Here is a 27,353-nt window from a genome sequence, read left to right as displayed (position 1 = left end):
TGCTTGTTTACATTTAGAGCAAAGCACATGCATACATCATAATACTCTCCAAAATGGCACTATAGGGTGACACAAAGGAGAAAAGTTATTGAATTGAAGTCATTCTTTTTGTTTTCTTTGCGCACAAAAGTACTCTAGTAGTTTCATAAAATTACGGTTGAACCACTGATGTCACATGGACTATTTTAGTGATTTCCTTACTACATTTCTGTGCCTTAATCGTGGTAGTTCCCTTGCTGTCTATAGAGGGTCAGAGAGCTCTCAGATTTCATCAAAAATATCTTAATTTGTGCTCCAAAGATGAACAAAGTTCTTATGGGTTTGGAACAACATGAGGGTAAGTAATTTATTAAAGTGGGTGAACTATTTATTTAAATACTCTCAAAAATTCCCATTATAATCAATGTCTACAATCTCTTAGTACATACAACTGCACTCTGTGAGAGCGCGGAATTCAGTCAGTGAGTGCATGCACTGAACAAAACTCTAGGGACAACTTGAGCAGATCTAAATTGAATGCCACAATCAATACTTTTCATTTAATTTCCCTTCGCAACAGCGGTATTAGATTAGTTTAATCGTACAGGGCATTTTTTTTTTTTTTGGTTACTTTTTTGCACCCAAAATTGTTTGGTGCAATACCATTACATTATTTAAATGTCATTGCTACACCCCTACATGTAAACTATGATAACTTTAACTATGATAAATTGTAAGACATATTTAGTGTCTACGAGATCTACAAGCTTAAGTGTATTACAGTGAAATACACTATTCACAATGCATTGCATGTAAACAAATAAATGAAAAAGTGTTTAGTTTTATCTAAAGATGTCAATCCGTGTGATCGCTGTTGTGAGCGCATGTCTGCTCGCTCCATTCTCTCTCTTTCAGAAGGTGTGACGTGAAGGCAATTAGCCTTCAGATTCTCAAAGAGGTCTGGTGAGGGACAGGCAGCGCCCGCTTATCACACGCGCACTTCTGCAAAACAACACCAGTCTTAATCTAAAACGAGACTTTTAGTACCGTGGCGTCACTCCAGTTAAAGCATCGCGGAACAACATGAATTTGCTCATACTGGCGACTCTTTTCTCAGCGGTTTTGGCCGAAAAATCACCTCGGCTGAAATTCACCGTAATGGGTAAGACTTTATTTTTCTTAGGTGCAATAGTTAGTCTGCATATGAGGAGAGTTCTGGAATTTTCTCGTTCTCAGTCTCTGATGTTTATCCTTACTAAAGCATAAATTGCTAATCTTATTTTCCCCTCGGGAAAAATAAAACTGCTGCGTAGTAAGACTTCCAATTCCATTAGGATATAAGAAACAGAAGTCAGATCACATTGTTAGTAAATGGAAGCAGGCCACTGATTGCTTTACATTGCGGTTTTGAAAACAAAAACCGATTGAGGTTCATATGCACGTCATGACTTCACTTTATGACGTATATGTGGTATAAATCATGGTTAAGAGTTCATACGCCTTTATTAAACTACAATGATAAAAATACAGTAAACGCAACGCATTAAGTACTGATACTGTACACAAATTAAGCAAATAGTGATGGAGCCAACATTCTAACTGAACGTATCTAACCGAAGGTTCATACAAGGATGCTGGAAGGATTTTTGACTGTGTATCCATAGTAACATATCTTTAAGACATGTTAGTATAATGTTGTTAAAGAGCGAGTAGTCTGCTTGGGATGTATGAGTTAACAAGCTCCTGAATCTTCCTGGAGGCTACAGAATACGTAATTTTCTGAAATAACCATTCGCTTTCAAAGTAAACTTGTAAAAGCATTGAATGACGTTGCTGATTTTCAACCCAGTTTTAGTGTAGAATACGCTGCAAGTGGATTTGATTTAAGAAAATCATAGGACGCAGTCTACAGAGCTGCAATGCAGGTGCGCGAGCTAACGGGAATGATGGCACTGCAGCAACTGATGCATTTCCAAGACTCAGGGCACAACATGCGATGCAAGGAAAAAAACACTCGCAGAAGAGAATAGCCCATGGAAAATTCCACGAAACCTACCACTATTATCTAATCAAAGCACGTTCTCAGTCTCCTATGTCGATACTGCCAATATGGGTCATGCGATTCACAAGTGTTTATTTGAAAACATCACGTCTCACGGTCATCGCCCTCAGTATTACGTGACACTAAAACCACTCACAATTACAGATATGAGGATGAAGCGAGAAAGACCTTTATGAGTCTCCAATGAGCTTGTAGGGCTTGAGCGCCCACTTCAGCACCATGGACAACGACGCTTCCCCGAATCCTCAATTCAGCGCACGTATTCCCTGAAATCACGAAGGATGCGATGGCGAGACAAATAATCTCATAAACTAAAGTAGACTACTGTGCTATGAAAAAAAGAAAGAAAAAAAAACCCGTATGCAAATAGAAACCGGATCAGACTGGTCTGCAGGCTTTTTCGACCTCGCCAGCCCCCGCTTCGAATAGCGAGTTGTTAAGATGAAATCTCTACCAGCGCAAGACGAGACAAACACCTGTTGCAACATGTTAGTTTTATCAAATAATCACAAATTCCCGCCTTTATAGAATGTAGTGGAAATTATTTGTAGTTTTACATAACTGTTGCCCCTGACAACCAGATTTGACCGTTTTCTTCATTTAGGTCAGATGAAAAACACCCACTAAAGTGGCTTTGGCATTTAAATTGATAATTTAGATAATTTAGATCTCAACTGATTTTGCTCCAAAACCCATTTTACAATGAAAATGTTTAACGTACATTTAGTAAGTGCATAACTCCAACAATATGCAAAATGATTTACACAGAACTGGCTGAAAAGGAAAACTGATAGTCTTGTTCAAGGAATAGTTCATCCAAGATGTAGATGAGTTTTTCTTCATCTGAACAGATTTGGATAGAATAAGAGTCCAAATAGCTGATAAGCATCACAATAATCCACAAGTAATGCACACAACATAAATTAACATTCTGTGAAGTAAAAAACTGCATATTTGAATCCATCTTTAAGACGTTTTTAACTTAAAAACCATTGCTTCCATCTAAAATATGTGTCCATAAGCCTTAATATTGCTTTCTCCAGTGAAGAAAATGTGTCTTGTCTGAATCAGTCTGAAATATGCACAGATCAAATGTAAACAGACCAAAACAATTCTAAACAAAGATGTTGGTGGATTTTAATTTGGGAGGACAACAGGTGACGCACTTTTTCACTGGCTGAAGCATGGACTAGTTTTAATTTCGCAAGAAGCATCTTAATGATGGATATGTTTTTTTACAAACATGAAACTTTTCAATTCACAGTTGACTCACTTTGATAACTGATGGACTGGATTATTTGTGGATCATTTTTTTTATCAACTGTTTGAACTCTCTTTCTGACTGCACCCAGAGGATTCACTGGCAAGCAAGTGATGTAATGCTAAATTTTTCCAAATCTGTTCTGATGAAGTATCCAACTCATCTATATTTTTGATGGCCTCTGGGTGAATAAATCTTTAAATGAAATATTTCTTTAATGTATACATTGGTTGCAACACTGTTTCAAATATTCAGTTAATATTAGCTTAGAGTTTGGATGCACAGCTTTTTATCTCAACAACAAAAGATACATGGAGCATTTAATGCATTTAAATGATCTCATATAAAAAGCTTATTTATTTTGCTATCCTAACTATACATATTTTTATGTTTAATTGAAATTTATTATTTGCATTTTGCATAGTTCTTCCCTGTGACCCTTTTTTGAATTGCAACCCTCCTGTTCAGAACCACTATTTTCGTAGTCACACATTATTTATTTCTGCAGCATGTGTATATATACATTTAAAGACTGCCAGAAAATGTTTTATACACTGCATTTCTGTCAATTTCTCTATAGAGTCACCTCGGTTTCGCTTCATGAAACCGGAGAACTACACAACGGTTTACCACCAACAGGAAACTGATATCCTGTATGTGGGGGGCCAAGGGGTCATCTATAAGCTCACCTTCAGTGATAAAGGAGTGCATGACACGCAGGTAGGGGGGCTGACACAATAACCTGGAGCCAAAGTAGATCTATCACTGCTCTAAATCCTGACCTAGATAGCTGGTACTCAGTAAGTAGCAAAAATATGCTATTATTTATGGAGCAGAACAATGCTTTATAATGGAGGCTCTCTGAAACGATTACTTGCATTTCTTGCCAAGGAGGATATAGCATTAACATGATGAGAACAATTGCTACATTATTATGTATGCAAGGCGGCATGATTAGTATGTTTTTGATGTGCTCACAGATCCATGCGGTAATGGATGAGAATGCAAAAGAGACGTGTGTATCTAAATCACCAGCATGGAAGGTAAGACAAACAAATTTCTCAATCTCACAATATTCGGTCAATTCAGACCTCAAGTTGCTTGTGAGAATAGGATTATCTCGACTCATTTAAGCCTAGTGATTCAGTGCACTCACAAATCTAACCACAAGAAATGACTAGTGTCCACTTATCTGTTTCTCATAAACCCTCTGAGTGAATTACACTCATCAGGTTTAGCTGGACTAGAATAAATACAGAATTCTGAAACTGTAATCAGAACATTTGTGAACATGTTTCCCACACGCCCCTCATTATGCAAGCTGGAGCCTGGCTGGATTCACTGCCCTGGTTCAACATATACAGAAATAGTCATCCATGATGAGCAGTTCATCACTCAGAGTTGACTGAATGAGGCTATTTTTTAAGGGTAATGGCACAGACAGCCAACTGATTAGTGAAGGGCTTCTTTAAATATCTAAATAAAGATGGTGGATAGGAGTTGTTAAGTCGATCATTCTGAAAAACAAACTTGATTATGTCCACAAAATCCAGTTTAGTATAGACAAAAGTAAAAATGTCCAGACTGGATGACATACTGTGTTTAGGAACTATATCTATTTTTTTAATTTATAATATATGATGTCTATATGTTTTGCATTGACACATATTGTGTTCTTTTATCTTTCTGCAGCAAGAGTGTGCTAATTTCATCACAGTAATTGAGAGAGTTGGTGATTCGTTCGTGGTGTGTGGGACAAGAGCAGGAGCTCCTAAATGTTGGCTCCTGGTAAGACGCCTTACCTACCATTATATACTGTATGAAACTATCTCAGTCCTGAAGCAATTTAAACTCCATCTGTAAGCAAACCACAAAAGTGTTTAAGATTAAGATGTGTCTTTCTTTGTTAGTGTCTATATTTGCATGCATTTGGCAAAGCATCTTAGACTGCATTCAGAGGACACATTTAACCAATTCTTGCTTTCCTTGAGAATCAAACCCTTGACTTTGGTGTTGCCAGTGCAGTGCTCAACTGTTTGAGAAACAGGAAGGCCATACTATTCTCTAATTGCAGAAATGAAAAGAAAAATGAAAAAGAAAAAAAAAACATGCACACCACAACTGCTTAATGCAGACATTTCACAATCCCTTAAATAATATTGTATGATTTATTATTTTGAAATTACATTTGAAATGTAAGTTGTTTCAATCGCTTTAGCATTTTATGTGGATTGCAGGTAGGTGCAAGATAAGATGATTTTGGTTTTTTCAGGCTATTTATTTAACTGCTTCTGTATTATTGTGCACATTTTCATAACCTTAGTGTGTCTCTGCCGTGGGTGTGATTTATAACCCAACCATTTAACAGTTTCCTTAGAATGAAAACCAGACAGAATGGAAAGCAATACAATAAAATGAGAGTTTGACATCCTGAAATGTGGGACACACATTTAGTGTATGAATAAGATTATAGAAAAAAGTCTTCAGCATCTTTTCTGCTAAAAAGTGGCCTGATTTCTACAAGTGCTACAGTGCCTATGCTGTTTTTTAATGAAAAGCCTAAGAAGTAGTGAATAATCACATCATCTCTCTCACCCAGGTAAATGACAGTTTATTGATGGACATGCCGGAGGAAACAGCAGCGTCTAACATCTTGGCACCTTTCCCTTCTCAGCGCTCCATCAGTCTGTCAGCAGGTAGAAAGAGGAGGGGAATGGAGAAAGGCAAAAGAAAGGATATAATGCAAGGAAGACGAAAGAGAATGTTACTTGTTCAAATTTTTCATTTAGTTCCTTCATTTTGATAGGTATTTAAGTGCATCAGACTATAATGTAACTTTTAATGAATTTTATTCTCTGGCCTGACATAAATGACATCCCTCAGAGAACAGAGATCCATTTGTTATAAACAATGCATTATAGGCTCAGCACATCAAAACTTGTCAGTTCTCTACTGAAAATATACCATGTAGTAGATGAAATAAAAGAATAACTTTCAAAAAAAACAAGAATCCCTGTAGTATATGACAAAGAGAGCTCTCGACCTCCTCTTTAAAGTTCTAAATGTCAAGTACAAAACTGAGTATTTTATATGCCATGTGAGGACTGCAGAGCTGAAAGGTCAACAAGAAGTTGAATGTCTCAACAATGTCTCTAACTGTCAGTCAGAAGGAAGTAGAAGCAGCGCTGCCATGAAATTGCTTTGTGTGTGCATTCACAGGCCTCTTTTTTAGTTTGAGTATCAAAGTATTGCAAACATTGCTAAATTTGAATCAAAGTTTAAGGGAATCTTTGATTTGACAGAGCTGTAGTCACAGAGATTTGGCTGATGGATATACTTATCTCTCTCTCCTCATTTAGATGGGAATCTGTATTCTGCTCTGTCAGCGGTTGCAGGACAGACTGGCTCTATCAGTCGCACATATGGCTCCAAAAAGCAGCTGAAGACAGAGAATAAATGGTTACACAGTGAGTTGACAGTTGTTATCTAAACTGCATTAGCAAAGATTTTCATGATGGACTGAACTAATGGATTCACATGTGCTATGTCAGCTTACTATTTAATCTGTTACAGTAAAGTACTGTAAAACAGAGTTGGTTTGAAAATTCTGGAGTATTGATAGCAGCACCACAGTGTTTACAGTTTTGGTGAATTCAACTCACAAATGACAAATTAAATCTCTGCATATTAACATGAGAAAGGAGAAGACATTTTAAACATTAAAAAATCCAATTTCAACCAAGGTATAGGTTCCAAGGCTAATGCAAGTTTGAGTCTTTGAAAATAATCAATTTGCTCTCACCATCTCCCTCAGATCCCCAGTTTGCAGGAGCCGCTGTGATACCACACACAGAGAAACTCAAAGATGAGATCTATTTCTTCTTCAGTGAGGTCAACAGTACAGCCAGTCTAGATGAAGAGCCATACAGGGCTCGCATAGGGCGAGTCTGCATGGTAACAATCTTTTATGCATTCTTGCTTCATATACACTGCTGTGAGGACTCTAGGTTTCTGATAACCTTTGCATCTGTGGCTCAGGTTGATGAGGGAGGGCTTCAGAATGTGCTGCCTAACTCCTGGACTACGTTCCTAAAGGCACGTGTAATGTGTGGGAAAGCTGGAACTCCTGTACAGTACAACAGCTTCAAGCAAGCTTTCGTTCTGTCCTCTCATCAACGCACTGGGTTGATATACGGCATCTTCTCCAATGCTTGGTAAGCAGATGGGAAGTCAAAAAGTGATTAGGAAGACATTTGACATCAGGCTGCTGAAATAAAGCCTTCAGCAAGACTACATCATACACCAAAAATACATCCCCATAGATGCTCAAAACATTGATAAAAACAATGTCTGTTGTGCTCACTTCAAGCTTACTTTTTTAAAAGGTATATACAAATATTGGTACCATATCAATCAATATTAAATTTTTTATTTTTTAATTTAGTATTGGTTCGATCTTCGAAATTTAATGCATGTTTAGTGCACACTGATTTTTCACTACTTAATAACACTGGTAAATGTAATCTTTAGCAGATCTCTGAATAATATCCGTTTTTCATACTGTTCATTATAATGTTGGGGATCCTAAATACACTTATTTAATTTGAAACAACCAAATTTATATTTTGTTTTTTATTTAATTTAATTTATTTATTTTTAAGTATAGTAAATAATTATTGGTCAAAACATAAAAATAATGATCATTTTATCTGTACTAACCAGAATTTTAATGTCTGTACATTGCGGCTGTACTTGACTCATTACATTTATCTGTAACTGATTAAAGCAATAATTCACACGAGAATGAAAATTAGCTAAACATTTACTCACCCTCAGGCCATCCAAAATGTTTGTTGTATCGAAACAGATTTGGAGAAGAAAAACATTGCATCACTTGCTCACCAGAGAATCCTGTTAAAAACAAATCCATCATTCACTTCTGGCCAAAACAGAAGTCCATAATTCAGAACAACTTGCAAAAATTGTCTTGAATTATTCCTTAAAGATCCATTTCCACATTTATGTATTTCCACAGGAACACCACTGTAGTGTGTGCCTACTCCATTGAAGACATTGACCGAGCCTTTTCTACATCCAAACTGAAAGGTTACAACTCACCTTTGTCAACTCCCCGTCCTGGAACGGTACAACACTGAAACATTAACCAGTCAAAGGCAAAATTATGTGCCAGCAGACAGTCATGTTGTTATATATACAGTCGTGGCCAAAAGTTTTGAGAATTACATAAATATTGGTAATTGGAAAAGTTGCTGCTTAAGTTTTTATAATAGCAATTTGCATATACTCCAGAATGTTATGAAGAGTGATCAGATGAATTGCATAGTCCTTCTTTGCCATGAAAATTAATTTAATCCCAAAAAAACCTTTCCACTGCATTACATTGCTGTCATTAAAGGACCTGCTGAGATCATTTCAGTAATCATCTTGTTAACTCAGGTGAGAATGTTGACGAGCACAAGGCTGGAGATCATTATGTCAGGCTGATTGGGTTAGAATGACAGACTTGACATGTTAAAAGGAGGGTGATGCTTGAAATCATTGTTCTTTCCATTGTTAACCATGGTGACCTGCAAAGAAACACGTGCAGCCATCATTGCGGTGCATAAAAATGGCTTCACAGGCAAGGATATTGTGGCTACTAAGATTGCACCTAAATCAAACTTATAGGTTCATCAAGAACTTCAAGGAAAGAGGTTCAATTCTTGTAAAGAAGGCTTCAGGGCATCCAAGAAAGTCCAGCAAGCGCCAGGATCATCTCCTAAAGAGGATTCAGCTGCGGGATCGGAGTACCACCAGTGCAGAGCTTGCTCAGGATGGGCAGCAGGCAGATGTGTGCGCATCTGCACGCACAGTGAGGCAGAAGACTTTTGGAAGATGGCCTGGTGTCAAGAAGGGCAGCAAAGAAGCCACTTCTCTCCAAAAAAAAAAAAACATCAGGGACAGATTGATCTTCTGCAGAAAAGTATAGTGAATGGACTGCCGAGGGACTGGGGCAAAGTCATATTCTCAGATGAAGCCCCTTTCCGATTGTTTGGGGCATCTGGAAAAAGGCTTGTCCGGAGAAGAAAAGGTGAGCGCTACCATCAGTCCTGTGTCATGCCAACAGTAAAGCATCCTGACACCATTCATGTGTGGGGTTGCTTCTCATCCAAGGGAGTGGGCTCACTCACAATTCTGCCCAAAAAAACACAGCCATGAATAAAGAATGGTACCAAAAAACACCCTCCAACAGCACCTTCTTCCAACCAATCCAACAACAGTTTGGTGAAGAACAATGCATTTTCCAGCACGATGGAGCACGATGGAGGCAAAAGTGATAACTAAGTGGCCGGGGAACCAGAATGTTGAAATTTTGGGTCCATGGCCTTGAAACTCCCCAGATCTTAATCCCATTGAGAACTTGTGGTCAATCCTCAAGAGGCGGGTGGAGTGTAGCAAAAACCCACTAATTCTGACAAACTCCAAGAAGTTATTATGAAAGAATGGGTTGCTATCAGTCAGGATTTGGCCCAGAAGTTGATTGAGAGCATGCCCAGTCGAATTGCAGAGGTCCTGAAAAAGAAGGGCCAACACTGCAAATAATGACTCTTTGCAAAAATGTCATGTAATTGTCGATAAAAGCCTTTGAAACGTATGAAGTGCTTGTAATTATATTTCAGTACATCACAGAAACAACTGAAACAAAGATCTAAAAGCAGTTTAGCAGCAAACTTTTTGAAAACGAATATTTATGTAATTCTCAAAACTTTTGGCCACGACTGTACAGTATGATTACATTCTGAGCATTTATTAAATTCTCTATCTACAAAACAAAGGCACAGCCTGATTCTTAATTTTTATGGTTCACCTTTATCCAGTGTGCCTTTAGGAATAACACCCAGGCTCATAACCAAAAGATCCTGACTGTGATCAAGGATCACCCTGAGATTGAGGACATGATCATCCCGGTCGACGAAGCTCCTCTAGACCTCCCAGTTCAAGACCACTTCACACATATCGTGGCAGACACAGTCTTGGCTGTCAATGATGAACACTACAGCATCATTTATCTGGCCACAGGTACTGTGAATTGCAGAGAATTGCTTTAAAATAGCACTAAAATTGTGTATTTTTGCAAGCTACACCAGTATTGGAATTTTGATTGACAGACAAATAGCTGATTTTAATTTTCTATTCTATTTTGCCTAAATAAATAAAAATAAACTATGTCTAACTGAAATCATCACTTTTAAATGCTACAAGGGAATTTAGGCATTACAATATATGAATTCATAGAAAATGGATATTTGTTTTAAGATTAGCTAAAGATTACATTTAACAATGTTTTTAATTTTTTTTTAGTATTTTTGAAAAGTAATATGTGTAAGATGCAGCAAAGGTAATCTAAAATTATTGGAAATGAGCAGAACTATTAAATATCCATTATTATATAGTAAATGGATATAATGGATTATATTATATAATATTATACTGAGTAATACCAATAAATAAATAAAAATCTCTACTTTCAACAAATATTATACTGTATATGGCACCAATATCTTGCATCCCATATATTTTAATCTCATTTTGTTATTCTTTTTGTGTCTTTTCCAATGCTATTTTTCCTGTGTCTCCTTTACAGAGAAGGGAAAAGTCCTGAAGGTGCTGCATACTATAGAAGGAGCTTTTATCATAGCACAGTACTCTTTATTCCATGATGATAGTCCCATTATCAACATGGCCATTGACTCTAAAAAGGTAGAGGCCCACATTTTAAATAAGCTAATTCACTTTAAAACAGGCCAATTTTAGCTTCCAGTGGTTTCTGATTGTATGGTCATTAAATAGTGATTGAAAGCATATATATTCCCGTGGAATAATATGTCCTATATTATTCCACTGTAATATATTTAGCTTTCAATCACTATTTCTACTTTACAATCAGAAAGTAATTTAATGACTGTACACATAGATATTTGAAAGAGTGTTTGATAGGATCCAGATGGCACTTTTCACCTCTGTATTCTACTTTGTGCCAGGGTCATCTCTATATTGGCACAGATCTTGAGGTGCAGCGCGTCCCTCTGGCTGATTGTGGTCGTTACGGAGCCAGCTGCCAGGAATGCATCCTTTCACGAGATCCATATTGTGCGTGGGATGTGTCCAAGAAGAAATGCACTGCAATCCCACCAAACTACAACATTAGCACTGGGTACATATGGACTCACAAATATCCCAACACAATAATACATTACTGTTTTTCCTGCTAAGGTAAACAATTTTTCTGTTCTCCCTTTTTGAAATCAGAACCCTTGTTCAGACCCTTGACCACTCCAATGCCTCGGTCTGTGGCTATGCTACAGGTAGGTTGTTCAAAAAGACTTCTAAACGTGAAGTATTATGTCTGCATCTCTGAACACTTTTAGCACTATTTAACAGTTTCAAATTCTTCTTCTTCCCAAATTCCCACTGAATCCATGTTTTGGACTTATTCTATATATAGTTTGTATTTTCCTGTTTGACATAAAAATATTTGTTCTGGAGTTTGCTGACCTAACAGGGTTTAATGCCAGTGAAAATTGCTTTTAGAGAATCTTCTTTACAAATGATAGAACAATAAACACCTAGAACCCTAGTATTTAAAAAAATGAAATCTTGTAGAGCAAGTTTTCTGTGTTCAGAAGAGACACAAATTACCAGTCATATACAACAAAGACATTTAAAATAAATGTAAAATAATAAAATAAATACTTTTACATTGTTACCAAAATTGTATTTCAGATAAATGCTGTTCTTTTAAACTTTCTATTAATCAAAGAATCCTGAATTTTCTTTTTAAATGTGTTAAGCAACACAATTGTTTCCGGAAATTATAATAAAAATAATAACAACTAGATAAAAAAGTTTGTCAAGACAAACTTTAAGTTGGCTCGAGAAAGCCAGACCAGAAAGTTTGAAAACATTCGAAAAGTTTAGAAAGTTTAAAAAAGTTTTTAGTTTGATGGTTTTCAATCTGAAATAGTTTAAAGTTTAAAATAGTTTTAAAAGCTTAAAGTTTGAATGTTTTAATGGCAATACAGTCTGTCAAAGATAGATAGATAACATGATTAGCAAGTCACTAGCATGTTGAAGGCATGTTTTTAATATGATTAGCATAGCATTTTTACTAACACATTGTTAGCATGTTACTAGCATGTTTCTAACATGATTAGCATGTTACTAGCATGTTACAATGATTAGCATGTTACTAGCATGTTGTTAACATGATAAACAAGTTACTAGCATGTTGTTATCATGTTTCTAACATGTTGTTAGCATGATTAGCATGTTACTAGCCTGTTGTTAGCATTAGTAGCATGATTAGCATATTACTAGCATGATTTGCATTTTACTAGTATGTTATTAGCATGATTATCAAGCTACTAACATGTTGTTAACATATTTAGCAAGTTACTAGCATGTTGCTAGCATGATTCTAACATGACTAACATGATTCTAGCATGATTAGCATTTTACTAGCATTATGCTAATATGTTTCTAACATGTTTAACAAGTTGCTAGCATGTTGTTAACATGATTATCAAGTTACTAGCATTTTGTTAGCATGTTTATAGCATGATTATCAAGTTACTAGCATGTTGTTAACATGATTAGCAAGTTAGTAGCATGTTGGTAGCATGATTCTAGCATGATAAGCATGTTACTAGCATGATGTTAGCATTTTTCTAGCATGTTTATCAAGTTGCTAGCATGTTTCTAGCATGATTAGCACATTACTAGCATGGTGTTAGCTATTTGTTAACATGGTTAGCAAGATATTAGCATTTTGTTGGCATGTTTTTAGCATGATTAACAAGTAACTAGCATGTTGTTAGCATGTTTCTATGCTAATCCAGCTAAAACCAGTTAGCTAAAAAAAACAGCTAAGACCAGTCTGGCATGCTAAAAAAAGTGGCCAAAACTACTTTAAACCCAGCTTGGGAGACCAATCAAAGCAGTCAATCAGCTTAGGCTGGTTTTAGCTGTTTTTCAGTAGGGAGTCGTTAAGCTTTGCTATAGCAATAGACAGCTTAAATACACCATAAGTCTTATTGTATAAAAGTTTTCACCCCCTCAATGAAAGTCTATGGGATTTTAGGTGGTTTTGATGGTCTGGTTTATGAAAACTGTAATCCTAACGGATCAGTTTGAAAAGATATAGCATATAAAGGTATTATAGTGTGGTGGTTGTAGCTTTAAAAGTCTAGGAGGAGATACACTATAAAATTTGGTCGAAGAAGAAGAAGAAGAAGAAGAAGAAGTTTAAATCGGATTTCAGTAAGTTGGCTTAATAAAGTCAACTTAATAAAAGCAATAATAATAATAATAATAATAAAGTTTCTTGAATATTAAATCAGCATATTAGATCATATGACACTAAAGGCTGAATTAATAGCTTTTCAAAAAATTCAGCTTTGCCATCACATGAATAAATTACATGAAAATATGTTTGAATTACATGGCTAATTTAAAAAGTAAGTAAAAATTTTCATAATATTACAATTTTTACTGAACTTAAGTCAAATAAATTCAGCCTTAGTGAGCATAAGAGACTTCTTCCAAAAAATCTTACGGATCCAAACCTTTTGAACAGTAGTGTATATATAAAATTAAAGTATTTTTATTCAAAATGACTTATTCACACTAAGATATTTGCTGTCATCCTGGGCTGCAGCTCCTAAGGCACGTAGCACCATCCCCAAACAGGTTTTAGTGGATAAAGATGGACCCATACTGCTACCATGCCCCGTGCACTCCTATCATGCCACTTACCGCTGGGAGAAAGACAACTGCATCAAGCAATATCCTTGCACCATCTCCGGCTCTTCCTGTGTGCTGGCGCCCACCCCTGACCTGCCTCTGAAGGAGGGCGTGTTCCGCTGCATGGTGGAGGAGAGTGGCCTGCAGCAGGAGGTGGTGTCCTACAAGCTGGTGTTCAACGGTGGGCCCCTCTGCACCTCGCTAGCCTCCACCCTGGGGTCAGCTCTGCTGCTGGCTGCCACGGCACACTGGCTCCTGTAGATCCGATTAATCCTGGGGGCTCAAAAGGAAACAAGTTTAATACTAAGGTCAGCAGAGCATGAGTACCTAGGCCGGTCCAACTAAACTGCAGGGGAGCAGCTGGTCTCTGTATAAACTGTGTTTCTTGTTTCTTATTCAGAGCAATCACAAGTTTATTATTTTCTTTAAAGGGCCGAGAAAATGCCTGAAATCGTCTCATTTCGCAAAATGCTTTATCATACCAAACTTCAGTGTTATGTAAAACATTAACTTACGTAAGTGAACTATTTTATGTCATCAGCCTGAAAGTGTTTAGACTTATATACTGTATATTCAATATCTAATACATGAGATTTATACCGCATAATACATTGCTTGCAAAATGTTAGTGCCATCATTCAGATGTTTCAGAGGACTGCTTTGCTAACTACACTCAGACATGGAATCCACATCAGTTCTTGGTTAGTTTTCTTAGTAACACCACTTTTCAGAAAGGTTCAGTTACATTAGTTAAGAATAGGGTATCATGAACTAACTATGAAGAATTTTTACAGCATTTAGCAGCCAGGTTTTATTTACTATTTTTTAACATTTAATGTGCTATTATTCGTTGTCAATTCATGTTTGTTCATAATACATTAACTAGACAGACTGCACACTATAAAAAGTTGAAAAACGTAAAAAAAAACATTTCTTCATTTAAACAACTTCTGATGCATTAGTGTATGCAGAAATTAAATTTTATTCATTTATGCTGTTCATTTTTAGTTCATGTTACCTAATGAGTTAACCAAATTGAACCTTATTTTAAAGTGTTACTCTTTTGTTGGTATGTAGAATTGCTACAGATGTATTAGATGTGCGAGTACATGCTGAAACATGAATATACTGTTATAAATCCTTCGACTTTTCCATTGTGTGCCATTAGGACAGTTCTGAAGCCTTAAAACAAGGATGAGTCCTTTTTAAGCTTTAAGGGTCACATCCTAAGCACAACTTGCAAACTGAGCAGAACCTGCAGAATCTGCTGGCTTTGTCTTTCCACTGAGTCATGGACCTGATGCAGAATGTTATTTCAGCACGATTTCAGGAGTATATACAGCTGACATACAGTTTGCACCTGTTTTGCAAGTTTTAAAATCACTCACCACCAACCATAATTAGAAATGGGAACTAAAAAAACAAATCCATACAAAACTGACACAGATTCGACTGCTTTTGCTCAGTGGAGGACAGGAAGAATAACCAGAATTCATAATAACCAGATTTTAAAGTTTATCTCAGTACATCACTGTGTTTAACAAACAGACATAAATGCTCTTGCATCCTTGATGCCTGTACTTTTCATGCTCATAAAATACATTTTTACATTTTGCGGTCAATAAGCTTCAGTACATGTAACATGGAATTGCATTTTGTAATCGCAGTGTACAGAGGCTTAATTATGCTGTTGTTTTAATTGTAATGCTCTGCATATGCTGTTCTTCACCATTGCTGCCTATGGGAATAGGAAGTATTCCTGATGGATCTAAACAGTCATCCTGCACTAAGGTGCTCAGAGTGTAAATCTGTCAGCATTTTACTTCATAACATTTCATTTGATCATGACTTCAGCCAATTAAACTTTTGGGTGGTTATCTTATACACATTACAAAATGGAGCAAGTAAAAAACGCTCATACAAGAACATTCTAGCACACTTCTAATCATCATCTGCACCCCAACACGCACCCCACCATTATTTCTGTTTTTCTCCCTCTTTCTCTCTCAGAGCAACTGACCCCAAATGCCAGTTTTGTCTTTAACCTTGTTCTTTCCTCGCTAAATTTTGGGAGCAGGACAATGGTGTTATGAGGGAATTGATCACTAATTAACCAGAAGTGCATTCTGTTTTCAGATGATGGATGTTGTGACTTTGTTTTTGTATTTAGTTATGTAGTTATTATGTCGCTCTGTTTCTTGCTCTGCTGTTGACATAATCTGCCAATCCTAAACTAAAAAGGAGCTGTTTTTGTTTTGTTTTTTAGCTCCGTTTGAATCTCTGGGTTGACGTTTGGGCAAACCTAAGTGTCATAAATGAAAGCCATGTAAATAGTCCAGGCACTGACTGCATTGTTGCTTTACACATTAGTGCATTAGCTATATATGCTAGCATATGGTAACCTTCTGTTTGCATGCATGCTGAATGCCACAGCGCTGTCGCCCTCTCTGTGTACTCGTACCTCTGTCTCTTGGCCTAATGTGCTACACTGCACTAAATGAAGGAACGCTGTAGTGCCAAACCAATGTTGTGTCATTTTCATCAAAGAGCTTTTCTAACTTTTCCACTGTGCTTCGAAACCAAACGTTTACCTTTCTTGACACACATAAAGCAGTATCTAGATACACACCGACACACGCACACACTCTAAAATACTTCTGACAGTGTAAGTGACACAGGGTCCTTCAATGTAGATGACACAATGTAACAACTGTAAACAACTGTTACATGTTATGTTTTTGAATTATTTTTTTACTCTGTAACTGGTGTTGCAAAGATAGTTTAAGGCCATTGTGTTTTTATTGTCTGTCTGTCATTTGCTATGCCTATGTGTTTTTCGCCCGAGACTTGTGGCAGGGAGTGTTTTCTCATGTAGGGACACTCAGCACGGTTTACTGCTCAAAAGCATCTTGCAGTTGTGTAAGCTTGCACTTAATAATTCATATTTATAACTGGTTACCAAAAGTCATAGCAATTGTTTTCTAAAGGGATTGAAGACATTGTAAAATACAGTATATGTAATATGTTTCCCTGAAAATGTGCATTAAAATACATGTAAAAACTACTACATCTACTGTATGTTTTTTTATTGTTTAGCAATAAAATAAAATGTTTTTTTTTTTTTGTTCATGTTTTTACTATTTTAACATGTACATGGTGCAGAATCCTGTCATGAAATTTGTGGTAAAATATTGCTTTTCACATCATTAGAACATCTTCAAACATTAGGGAACATGCAAAAAAATTAAAAAATAAAAATGCACCAATGATCTGTAAAAGTGTACATTAAAACAATCAAAAAGCTGTAGTATGGCACAAAACATGCTATTACACAAGAAGCACCTCGATGAGGGAATTTCCTTGGCAATAGGCATTCAACATGTGGTCACATGTTAATTTAGCAGATGTCTTTGGCAAAGGCAAAGAGTGCAGTACTTGTAATGACTTCTAACACCCTGAGGGTGTACAGGGCTCTGGGATCAACCCTGCTATCTTTGTGTTAGCAGCCCAGATCTACCAGTTCCTTGTAGGAACAGTTCACCCAAAATGAAATTTCTCCCATAATTTATTAAGGAGTAGTTCAATGAAAAGTTAAATCTGTTACACATTATTTGTTTACACTTCTTTCTTCTTTAAAACACACACACATGAAATATATTGTGAAGAAAGTTAACTTCCATTCCAGAAAAAAGAAGCAGTTACACATTTTTGGAATAACATGAGGGTGAGTAAATGATGACAAAATTTTTAGTTTTGAGTGGACTACCCTTTAAACCTCATGTTGTTCCAAACATATGCCTGTTGAGAGATGCTGAGAGAAGAACCAAACCTAAGCAAAACACTGTATACCCCACTATTTCTAAATTGAATTGGTTACTAAGTTGTCTACTTCAAACAATTTACACATAAGCTAAATTGTTTGTTTGAAAACAAAAAGAAAAAAGTCTCTATAAATATATATATTTAAACATACAATATGATAAAGTAATCTGAATCACAGTTAATTCACTATATTCTATAATTCACTATATCACTATATTTTAATTTACTATATTCTAAAAATCAGGTTGCACTTAAAGGGATATACCTCCTTAAACTTAAAGGGATAGCTCACAGAAAAATGGGAATTCTGTCATCATTTGACCCTCATGTCATTGTACAGTATGACTTCTTAGGTCAGTGAAACATAAAAGTAGATATCTTTAGAAATGTCATTCTTTTTCATACAGTGGAAGTCAATGGTAACCAAAGCTTTTGGCCGTTTAACATTCTTCAAAATATCTTCTTTTGTGTTGCATAGAAGAAGAAAATCATACAGGTTTGGAACGTCACGAGGGTGAGTAAATGATGACAGAATATCCATTGCTGTAGTAGTCTAACCCCTTTAATGAGACTTTTCCCCAGAACTGCCGTTTCTGTTTCATTCACTACAGCTGCATAGGTGAACCATTAATCGGGGCGGGACATGGCTTGCAGTTTTAGCAGAGACTGAAGGAAGGAGTTCATTGAAAGCTGATACGATGTGCTCGACCTTCCCCTGAACATTTATCATAAAGGGGCCACTGAACGCCTGGACCAACTTTATAAAGAGTCAACTTGCAAAGTTTGAAAACTCGAAACTTTTTTCAGCTCGACAGAGGTGAGCATTATTTTGTCATATTATAAAAAAAATACACTATGCTATATGTTTTCTTCCGACAAGGTTTATTCATGAATCATTAAAACGAATGTTTATGAAATAGAACATCTTTATATCTGTCATGTGCAAATGTAGCTTAGCTAAGTTACCGACTTAATTTGTGGTCCGTGTGTAACTAAACTAAAATCCACCTGTGTTTGTATTAGCTGCCAGTGTACGTTTGTTTGTCTTTAAAAGTTTATTAAATTAGTCAAACATTTAAGCGTATACTGGTGTACGGAAGCAGCTTTATAAACACTGTTTTCTCCCACCTGCTCGTTTATATTGCCACAAAATTTATTCTAGTGTCAGTGCGATATAACCTAATCCTACCAATCGCTGAACATAATTTTCGCGAGCTTGAACTCTTCTTGAACTCTTAACCCCCTCAGATGTGTTTTTTACCAGGTCAAACCACAGTTCTATGTCAAACACACTTTGTGTTTGCCGGAGTACAATATAGCTGAGGATTGTAGGGGAGAGTGGGGACGGTTGCAACCATTTTTGCATTTTCTTTATTTTCTCAGCGATGTTTTGTATTGGAAAGTCACATTTTATACAAAAAAGCCACATCTGTCAGCTACCCACACACACTGCTGTAATATGTGTTCATATGAAAATATACATACAAGTTATAATTGAACAGACAAAAAAAAAATGTTGCAACTGACCCATAACGGGTCATAAGTTAAACTGCCATTAAACTAAACTGGCTGTATAAAAACAAAGAATAGTAAATGAAAAAAAAAAAAAAATAACATTCAAGTAACAACGTTTTTGTTAATTATTACAATTAATTTGAACTACAAAATATGAATTGAATCAAAATCAAGACAATCAAGTTCAATTTGATAATAGCCTACGACTGTTAACGTTTACTGAACTGGGGCCAGTTGCATAAACATAGCCACTATATTAAGACTGTGTCTTAAGAACTACTTTGACTTACAAGCAGTTAACCAAGTGGAAATCAGTCTTACAAATCTACTATTTTATGAAACTGACTTTAGTGTGTGTGTGCGTGTGTATGTGTGTGACAAAGAGAGGGTGAGAGAGAAGGAAATAAGTCCATATTAGACTCAAACTGATTTTTGATCATAAAAAAATAAAATAATAATAATTACGTACTTATTTTTTTACCATGAAAATTGTATATTTGAAAATTGTCGTCATTCTTCCAGAAAGAATGAAGGGCTAATTGAGCATGTTACAGTTTGAATATCATCACTGTAGCTCATTCCTGATTGACGAAATAAGCCATGTTGCAACCGTCCTCACGCTCCTTTACAGAAAACAGAAAAAAAATAACAAAAAGAAAAAAATTAAAATCCTGCTTTGCCGATGAAACATTGTATCACTTAATGGAACTCGGCAGGGAATTAAGACAATAATGAAGGGTCTGTTCTAGAGGGCAGAGCTACTTTAGGGTAATAATTTCCTCTTTCTGTCCTTGGCAGAAATAATGATTTGCGCAGTAAGTCACATGGCCAAAAGGTGTCTAATTATTACTGTGCATGAGCATTGCACTCTCATTAGGACTTTAAGACATTTCGACTGACTAATCACTCTTTCCGGCAGATGAAGTTGGATGGTTTATTGTGGATTCTTGCTTCTTCCACAAACCCAGACATAGAAAAATTACAGGTTCACATGTAAAAGGTAAAATGTGCTTTCTATTTTTATTTATTTTTTTAATTTGTGGTATGCAATATGATTTTTTTATAGCGTAAAGAAACAATGTATAATAAATAAAGTCTTTAACTATAACTATTGAACAAGATGTTTGCCGTATTTTCATATTTACATAGGATTCAACATTAGGATTGATTTTGAGATACAGCGGGTAAAATAAATATTGAACATGTCACCATTTTTCTCAGTAAATATATTTCTAAAGGTGGTGTTGACATGAAACAGATGTTTGTAAAAACCCAAGTAATCCATACATACAAATAAAATGAAACAAACAGAAATGAAGAAATTAAGTAATGTGTAATAAAATAGAATGACACAGGAAAAAAGTAATGAAATACTGAAAATTCAGGAAAGTATGAAAAGCATCATCAGAATAATCCATCTGCCATCAGTGATTCAACCGTAACATTACGAAGCGACGAGAATACTTTTTGTACATGAAGAAAACAAAAATAATGACTTTATTCAACTATTCCTCTCCTCAACCACTGTAAACTGACAGTATTTCTGATTCACAACTGAAATAAACCATTTATTGTCTGCCAACTTCTTCCTCATTTCCTCATTGTCAGCCATTCTTACATAGCTATTACATATATAATTGTACTGTGGTTATAATCATTTCTCATCCTTTCCAGTAAACACAGCATATTTAAGTAAATTCTGAGCTTGATTTGCTTGCTGGACCTCGTCCACATCATTAAGCATCCTTACTATTATAACATGAATTGAAACACTGAAACTGCAAGGTTGGGTTGCTAATAACGGAAATATTTTTCCCTACCCTCTGTTTCAGATCTAAGCAAAGCCCATGAGAATGTTTGTTTTACTGGCTCTTCTTCTCAGCCTCCAGGCAGTTGTCCACATTAAACCAGCAAAAGTCAATCAGTCCTGTACAATAACACCTGATAGGCGTTCAGCAGACTGTAAAGGTCTACGGCTGGACCATGTGCCTGTAACAAATCTGCCTGTCTCTCTGGAAGAGCTCGACCTGTCTTTCAATACCATACAGGTCATCAGCAAACAAGATCTGTTCAAACTTAGTCATCTGCGAGTCCTCAAGCTTAATTTCAACAACATCTCTCTGATTGTGGATGATGCCTTTCATGGAAACATTTTTTTGGAGAATCTAAACCTATTTAATAACTCTCTGACAGAAATTCCATTCAAAGCTCTTGAGCTGCTCACAAATTTAAAGGTTTTGGACATGTCCAATAATTTGTACACACGAGCATCTCTGGATGCTTCTTTTTGGAATTTCCCCCAGTTAAAAGTACTGTCCATTGGTGGACCGCTGGTCAGTAGTTTGGGAAGCCATGATATTTTTGTGTTGAAGAACATCTCATTGGACAAGTTTGCTATTAAAACTGGTACTGGTTTTAAAAGTTATGAACCTGGGTATTTCAGCAACCTCAACACAAAAAACTTGTGGTTCGATATAGCTTTTGACAAAAAACCAGATATGCTTCCTATGATATTGAAAGATCTGGCAAACAAGACTTTTGATGTGCTACGATTCCGAAACCTTTTTGAATTTCAGTACTATACTGGTAAACATGATATTTTTAATGGCCTGCAGAATGTAAAGACTCAACTCCTAATCTTCTATCGAGGTAAATTCAATGAGGGAGTTATGAGGATGGCTCTAGTAAATTTGGAAATCAGTTCAATCAAAGGCCTGGAACTGCTGTTCATCGACTTTGCTCGTTCACAGAACAGAACACAGGGATCCAGTATAACAAACTTGAGCTTGGAAAAGCTGGTGCTCTCGTAAGTTATATCAACTACTATATTTTTCAATGTTGATTTTGTTTTTTTTAAATGTTTAAATATTTATCCTCATGTTAGTGTTTTTTTAATTTATGCAATTAAAAAAAAAAAAAACATATTTCAGGAACTGAAAACCAGATCCTTTTAGATTCTTTCAGTTTTTCCCAAAAACGGGTTTAAATGACATTTGTTGCTTTTACCATTATGTTGTATTAAGATACTTGATTACTCTTTATTTTAAGGTGTCCTTGTTACAGTGTAATTAGTCATTTAAGTACTGAGTAATATTAATTAACTACGTGTACTTACTATATGGTTAGGGTTAGGATTATGGCTTGGCTACTTGCATCTAGTTATAACTTATTGTTATTATAATAGTAAGTACACATAACGTGTAACAAGGACACCTTAAAAAATATTACCAGATACTCTACTAATATACTAAGTTGTTGTTGTTTTTTTGTAACTAAGATACAGATTCAGATTGTGACTGTTTTGTTCTACAGGGACATCAGTAATCCAGATATAATGCGCTTCGACTGGAGCTTTACCTGGCTCAATCATGTCCGCCAATTCATTGTATGGAATGTGAACTTCAACAGCGTGCCATGCGACTCGTGGCCGGAGATGAAAAGTTTTGAGCTTCTGGACATCTCTAACAACCAGCTGAGGGACAGTTATATTTATAACCCACTATGTGACACTAGAAACGCATTGCACAAGCTTGAAATCTTCAATGTCAGTCGCAATCGACTTACCAGCCTCAGTGACTTGGCATCTCTTACCAAAGACTTTGTCAAGCTGACTACAATCGATATGAGCCACAACCAGCTGCAATATATGGGAAACCATGACTGTTCCTGGAGACCGACAATTACCAAAGTAATTGCGCATCATAATAGTCTGATGAGTGACAGTTTTAAGTGCCTTCCCACTTCTGTAAGCTTCCTCGATCTTTCATACAGCAGCCTAGACCAGCTTGACATGGACTATTTTAATAAGGCATCGAATCTGACTGAGCTTCTCCTCAGTGGCAACAAGATCAAGTTCATCCCTTCCGGCTGGAGGAATCCATACTTGAGGATGCTTGCTTTAGATGGGAACTCCTTTGGACTTGTTAGCATGACGTCTTTTAAGGACATGCCTAGCCTACGCATCCTGACTGCAGGCAACAACCCATACCACTGTACCTGTGATCTCTATACCTTCATACAGGAAACCACAAGCAATGGCAAAGTGACCATCACTGACTGGCCAAAGAACTACAAGTGTTACCATCCCGAGCGTTTTCTGAACACAATGGTATCACAATACTTCCCTGGTCATTTAACCTGTAATATTACACTCATTATCATCATCTGCGTGTCAACAACGTCAGTCGTTGTCCTTGCTCTGACGCTTCTGTGCTACATTTTTCACGTGCCATGGTACATAAAAGCTACATACCAGATCATCAGAGCTAGGTACAGGGCCCATAAAGAAGGTTCAGGCCAAGCTGTGGACTACACCTTTCATGCTTTCATCTCTTACAGCCATGTGGATGCAGACTGGGTTCGAAACCAGCTGCTCCCTTGTCTAGAGAATTCTAAGCCTCCTTACCGCCTCTGCATCCATGAAAGAGACTTCACTCCAGGGAAGTGGATCATTGACAACATCATTGACAACATTGAAGATAGTCGCAAGGTGTGTCCACACACATTTATGCTCTTCAAAGATGCCTGTTTACAAAAGAGACATGCAATGTCACCATTCTTAAAATTATTGGAACAAGGATTCTCCAAAATCTTTTTTAATGGAGACTTCCATCACCAAAGTGATTATATATCTTAGAATTGCAACATTATTTCCCATAACTATGACTTCATATCTCATTCAACTATGACATTCATATCATACACTACCATTCAAAATTCGGGTTGGTAGGATAAGCCTCCTAACTTCACCAAGGCAACATTTATTTGATAAAAAATAACTTTAATAATTTTAAACAACTGATTCATATTTTATTATATTTTAAAATGTAGTATTTCATCTTTCATAAATGATTCTAATATGCTAATTTGATGCTCATAAAACATTTGTATTATTTTTAACATTTTTATGGAAACCGTGATTTGTTTTTCAGGATACTTTGATGAATAGAAATAATTAATTTGAAATAGAAATAATTTGTACACAAATGTAAAAGTCTTTAATGTCACTTTTGATCAACTGACCCTTGCTGATTAAAAATATTTACTTCCTTAAAAAAAACTCCAAACATTTAAACAGTTGTGTATTTCACAACTGAAACTTTCACAGTGTGCCTATATTTTGTAACATTCAACATATCTGACACTTGTAACTTTATATCACACAGTGTATTTTTATATGTTGCAATTGCAGCTTGTGTGCACAGTGTGACTTTATTTCTTATTGTGTTACATCCCTCACAATTACTTTTATTTGAACAACTTTTATTTTAATAAATGAAAGAACAAATAATCTAAAGTTCTGAAATATTTAATAAATTCCCAAACCACATCCTAAAATGTTTTCTTGTTATTGGTAATCTTCGTGTTGTCGCGGAACTTTGTGAACAGCGAGTGGTGCAACTACGAGCTCTACTTTGCCCAACAGCGGGCCATTGGCAAGACGTTCAGTGATGTCATCCTGATTGTGAAGGAGCCCATAGACCCCACTTCTCTTCCCAGTAAATTTTGCAAGCTCAAAAGGATGCTCAATACCAAAACTTACCTAGAGTGGCCCCAGCAACCAACAGAACAGAGCTTTTTCTGGGTCCAGCTGAGGAGTGTTCTGGGCAAACCAAACATCATAAGACAGCGTACGACCAGCCTGCATAACCGCCTGTCTTCAGTGAGGTCTGTTTCCCTGATTGATCTGCCACAGGACTGGAGTTCTGCAGGTACAGATGAAGATGGCCACCAAATCAGTGACGAGCCTTCTAATAGATGTCAACAAACTTTAGAGAACTTGCTTGAAGGACATGAATAAGATTATCAGTGTCAGAGATGACCAGAAAGAACATGCAGCTGTTGTTTTCCCAACATTCAGAATATGATTTGCATTATGGTAATTAATCTGCAATGATGTTAAGATTCGTCTAAACCAGTTTGTCTGACTCACTGGAAAAATCTCATTCTGACTCATATGTTCAGTCATTGAGCAAAAACAAGTAGACAAACCACATGCTCTGACAATCAATACAGTTCTATTTACTTTAGTATGCAAGTATATACTTATCTTAATTAGGGTAGTGAACTGCAACACTGTTCCCACACCTTATGCCAGTATGTAAGTGTCATTATAATGTTTTAATATATTTAAATGAAAATATTTAACATTTAAAATTATTTTGTAAAGACAGAATCTTTTCATATTTTATACATTCATTTTCTACCTTTCTTTGCCAGACTTAAATGCATCTATTTTGTGTACACATAAATGTATTTTGTAGCTGTGAATTTGTGATTAAAAAATGTGATACTTTCTTTGTTTTAATAAAAAAAAACTTATGGTAATGGCAGGACTCTGAATAGACAGATGGAGAAACAGATGTGCTCGATTTATTTTGGAGGAGAAAATCATTGTAAGATAAAGTTGCCATGGTTACCACATAAAATAGTATCATTTTTCTAAAAAAAAAAAAAACCTTCTTATACTGTGCCTCTTTGAAAGTATATCTTATTAATTATATTAATGGTTGGCACCACAATGTTCTGTCTCAAGGCAGTTTGAATATAATTTCACAGTCATTCCATTATTCTTTATGATCTGGATTAAGCATAACCTGTGCTCCTCACTCTGAGTTTGATATCCCCACAGCTTATTTCACATTCAACTCCAGTAATGATGTTTTTATGTCTGCTCTATTTAGTTGTAAATCAATCAATCATAAAATTAATTTTACTGAACAGATGGATCCTTGCAAATAAACAAGAAGCTATAACACATCACGTTACCCAATTTGCAGTCTTATATGTTTACCTTCTCACATGATTTTTCTGAGTGGAAACATTCAGAGCGATAATAAATGTGGCAGATGTTTAGTCATCACTGTTTTGTATGTGTTGGTGTTGGTGGTACTGCTTTAGTGTTTTTTTTTTTTTAAGTGATATAATATTACAGTTTTCGTTAATATTTTGAATTTAGTTTTCAATTTTATATTTTCTGGTTGTGCTTTACTTTTAGTAATTGTGTTGGTTTTGTTTAGTTTTTTGTTTTAAATGTCTATGATAGTCTTCATTTATTATTATTTAGTTTTAGTTTATTTAGTTATGTTAGTACTTCAGGTTATGGCAACTAGTTGAAATAAAATTATATATAGGCTATATATATATATATATATATATATATATATATATATATATATATACACACACACACACACACACACATTTTATATTTAAATGTATTTTAGTTAACATTTCTTTTCCTTAAAATAATAGAAATGTTTTAAAAGTATAGTTTTCAATAACAACAATTTAAAAATTCTCAAGTACAATTTTATGTCATTAATAGATTAATTCTAGTCACATTTATTACTGTGATACTGAAATACCAACTTGAGCTGCCACAAACATGCCTTACTCCACCTCATAACATTACACAATATAACATTCCTTTAGTCTGACACATATCTTTTGATTTAAACCAGACTGAACCAAAAATGTTTTAATAAGACAAAGTACTCAAGTGACATCTGAGATAGAATGATGCTTCAAGTTCCCCCAAATGGGTAAACAAAGCTTCACACTGAGCCTTTCCTGAAAAAAAAAAAAAAAAAAAACAATCATCAAAACCAAAACTATATGTGAGGTAAATTAATTTTATCTTTGCCTTGATTAGTGTACTAGTAAAATCATTTCAAAATCTAAGCATTTACCTGAGCTCTAAAGTGAACCTACAAATACTACTTAAACATGAGCATTTAATGTACATTCATTGGCCACTTCATTAGGTACACCTTGCTAGTACCGGGTTGGACGCCCTTTTGCCTTCAGAACTGCTTTAATTCTTCATGGCATAGATTTAAGAAGGTTTTGGAAACATTCCTCAGAGATTTTGGTCCATATTGATATGATAGCATCACACAGTTGCTGTAG

At 35.8% G+C, this 27,353-nt stretch overlaps 2 protein-coding genes across 2 annotated transcripts; both read left to right on the top strand.

Moving 5' to 3' along the window:
* The first annotated feature begins 902 nt into the window (after positions 1-902).
* On the top strand, positions 903-17,159 carry LOC109056394 (semaphorin-7A-like). Its single transcript, XM_042741158.1, has 14 exons — positions 903-1,141; positions 3,883-4,022; positions 4,283-4,345; positions 4,995-5,090; positions 5,902-5,998; positions 6,662-6,769; positions 7,117-7,256; positions 7,341-7,516; positions 8,338-8,446; positions 10,181-10,382; positions 10,948-11,063; positions 11,345-11,517; positions 11,613-11,668; positions 14,020-17,159. Exons 1-14 carry the CDS (start codon positions 1,063-1,065, stop codon positions 14,364-14,366), a joined length of 1,902 nt encoding a protein of 633 aa, XP_042597092.1. The 5' UTR covers positions 903-1,062; the 3' UTR covers positions 14,367-17,159.
* A 1,361-nt stretch (positions 17,160-18,520) lies between these two features.
* LOC109056391 (toll-like receptor 2) lies at positions 18,521-26,284 on the top strand. The gene is made up of 5 exons (XM_042741157.1): positions 18,521-18,744; positions 20,362-20,442; positions 21,275-22,248; positions 22,755-23,931; positions 24,796-26,284. The coding sequence occupies exons 3-5, from the start codon at positions 21,290-21,292 to the stop codon at positions 25,240-25,242; spliced, it is 2,583 nt and encodes an 860-aa protein (XP_042597091.1). The 5' UTR covers positions 18,521-18,744; positions 20,362-20,442; positions 21,275-21,289; the 3' UTR covers positions 25,243-26,284.
* Positions 26,285-27,353: the final 1,069 nt, after the last annotated feature.

The sequence above is a fragment of the Cyprinus carpio genome, chromosome B16 (genome assembly GCF_018340385.1).
Source record: "Cyprinus carpio isolate SPL01 chromosome B16, ASM1834038v1, whole genome shotgun sequence".
NCBI lineage: Eukaryota > Metazoa > Chordata > Actinopteri > Cypriniformes > Cyprinidae > Cyprinus > Cyprinus carpio.
The sequence above is the reverse complement of the archived record's forward strand: the minus strand, read 5'-3'. Positions and strand labels throughout refer to the sequence as shown.

Coding starts and splice junctions, on each gene's coding strand:
- LOC109056394 (XM_042741158.1), top strand. CDS start 1,063: ATGAATTTGCTCATACTGGCGACTCTTTTCTCAGCGGTTTTGGCCGAA. Junction 4,346..4,994: donor CTAAATCACCAGCATGGAAG/GTAAGACAAACA, acceptor ATCTTTCTGCAG/CAAGAGTGTGCTAATTTCAT. Junction 7,257..7,340: donor GCATAGGGCGAGTCTGCATG/GTAACAATCTTT, acceptor TCTGTGGCTCAG/GTTGATGAGGGAGGGCTTCA.
- LOC109056391 (XM_042741157.1), top strand. CDS start 21,290: ATGAGAATGTTTGTTTTACTGGCTCTTCTTCTCAGCCTCCAGGCAGTT. Junction 22,249..22,754: donor TTGGAAAAGCTGGTGCTCTC/GTAAGTTATATC, acceptor TTTGTTCTACAG/GGACATCAGTAATCCAGATA. Junction 23,932..24,795: donor ACATTGAAGATAGTCGCAAG/GTGTGTCCACAC, acceptor TTCTTGTTATTG/GTAATCTTCGTGTTGTCGCG.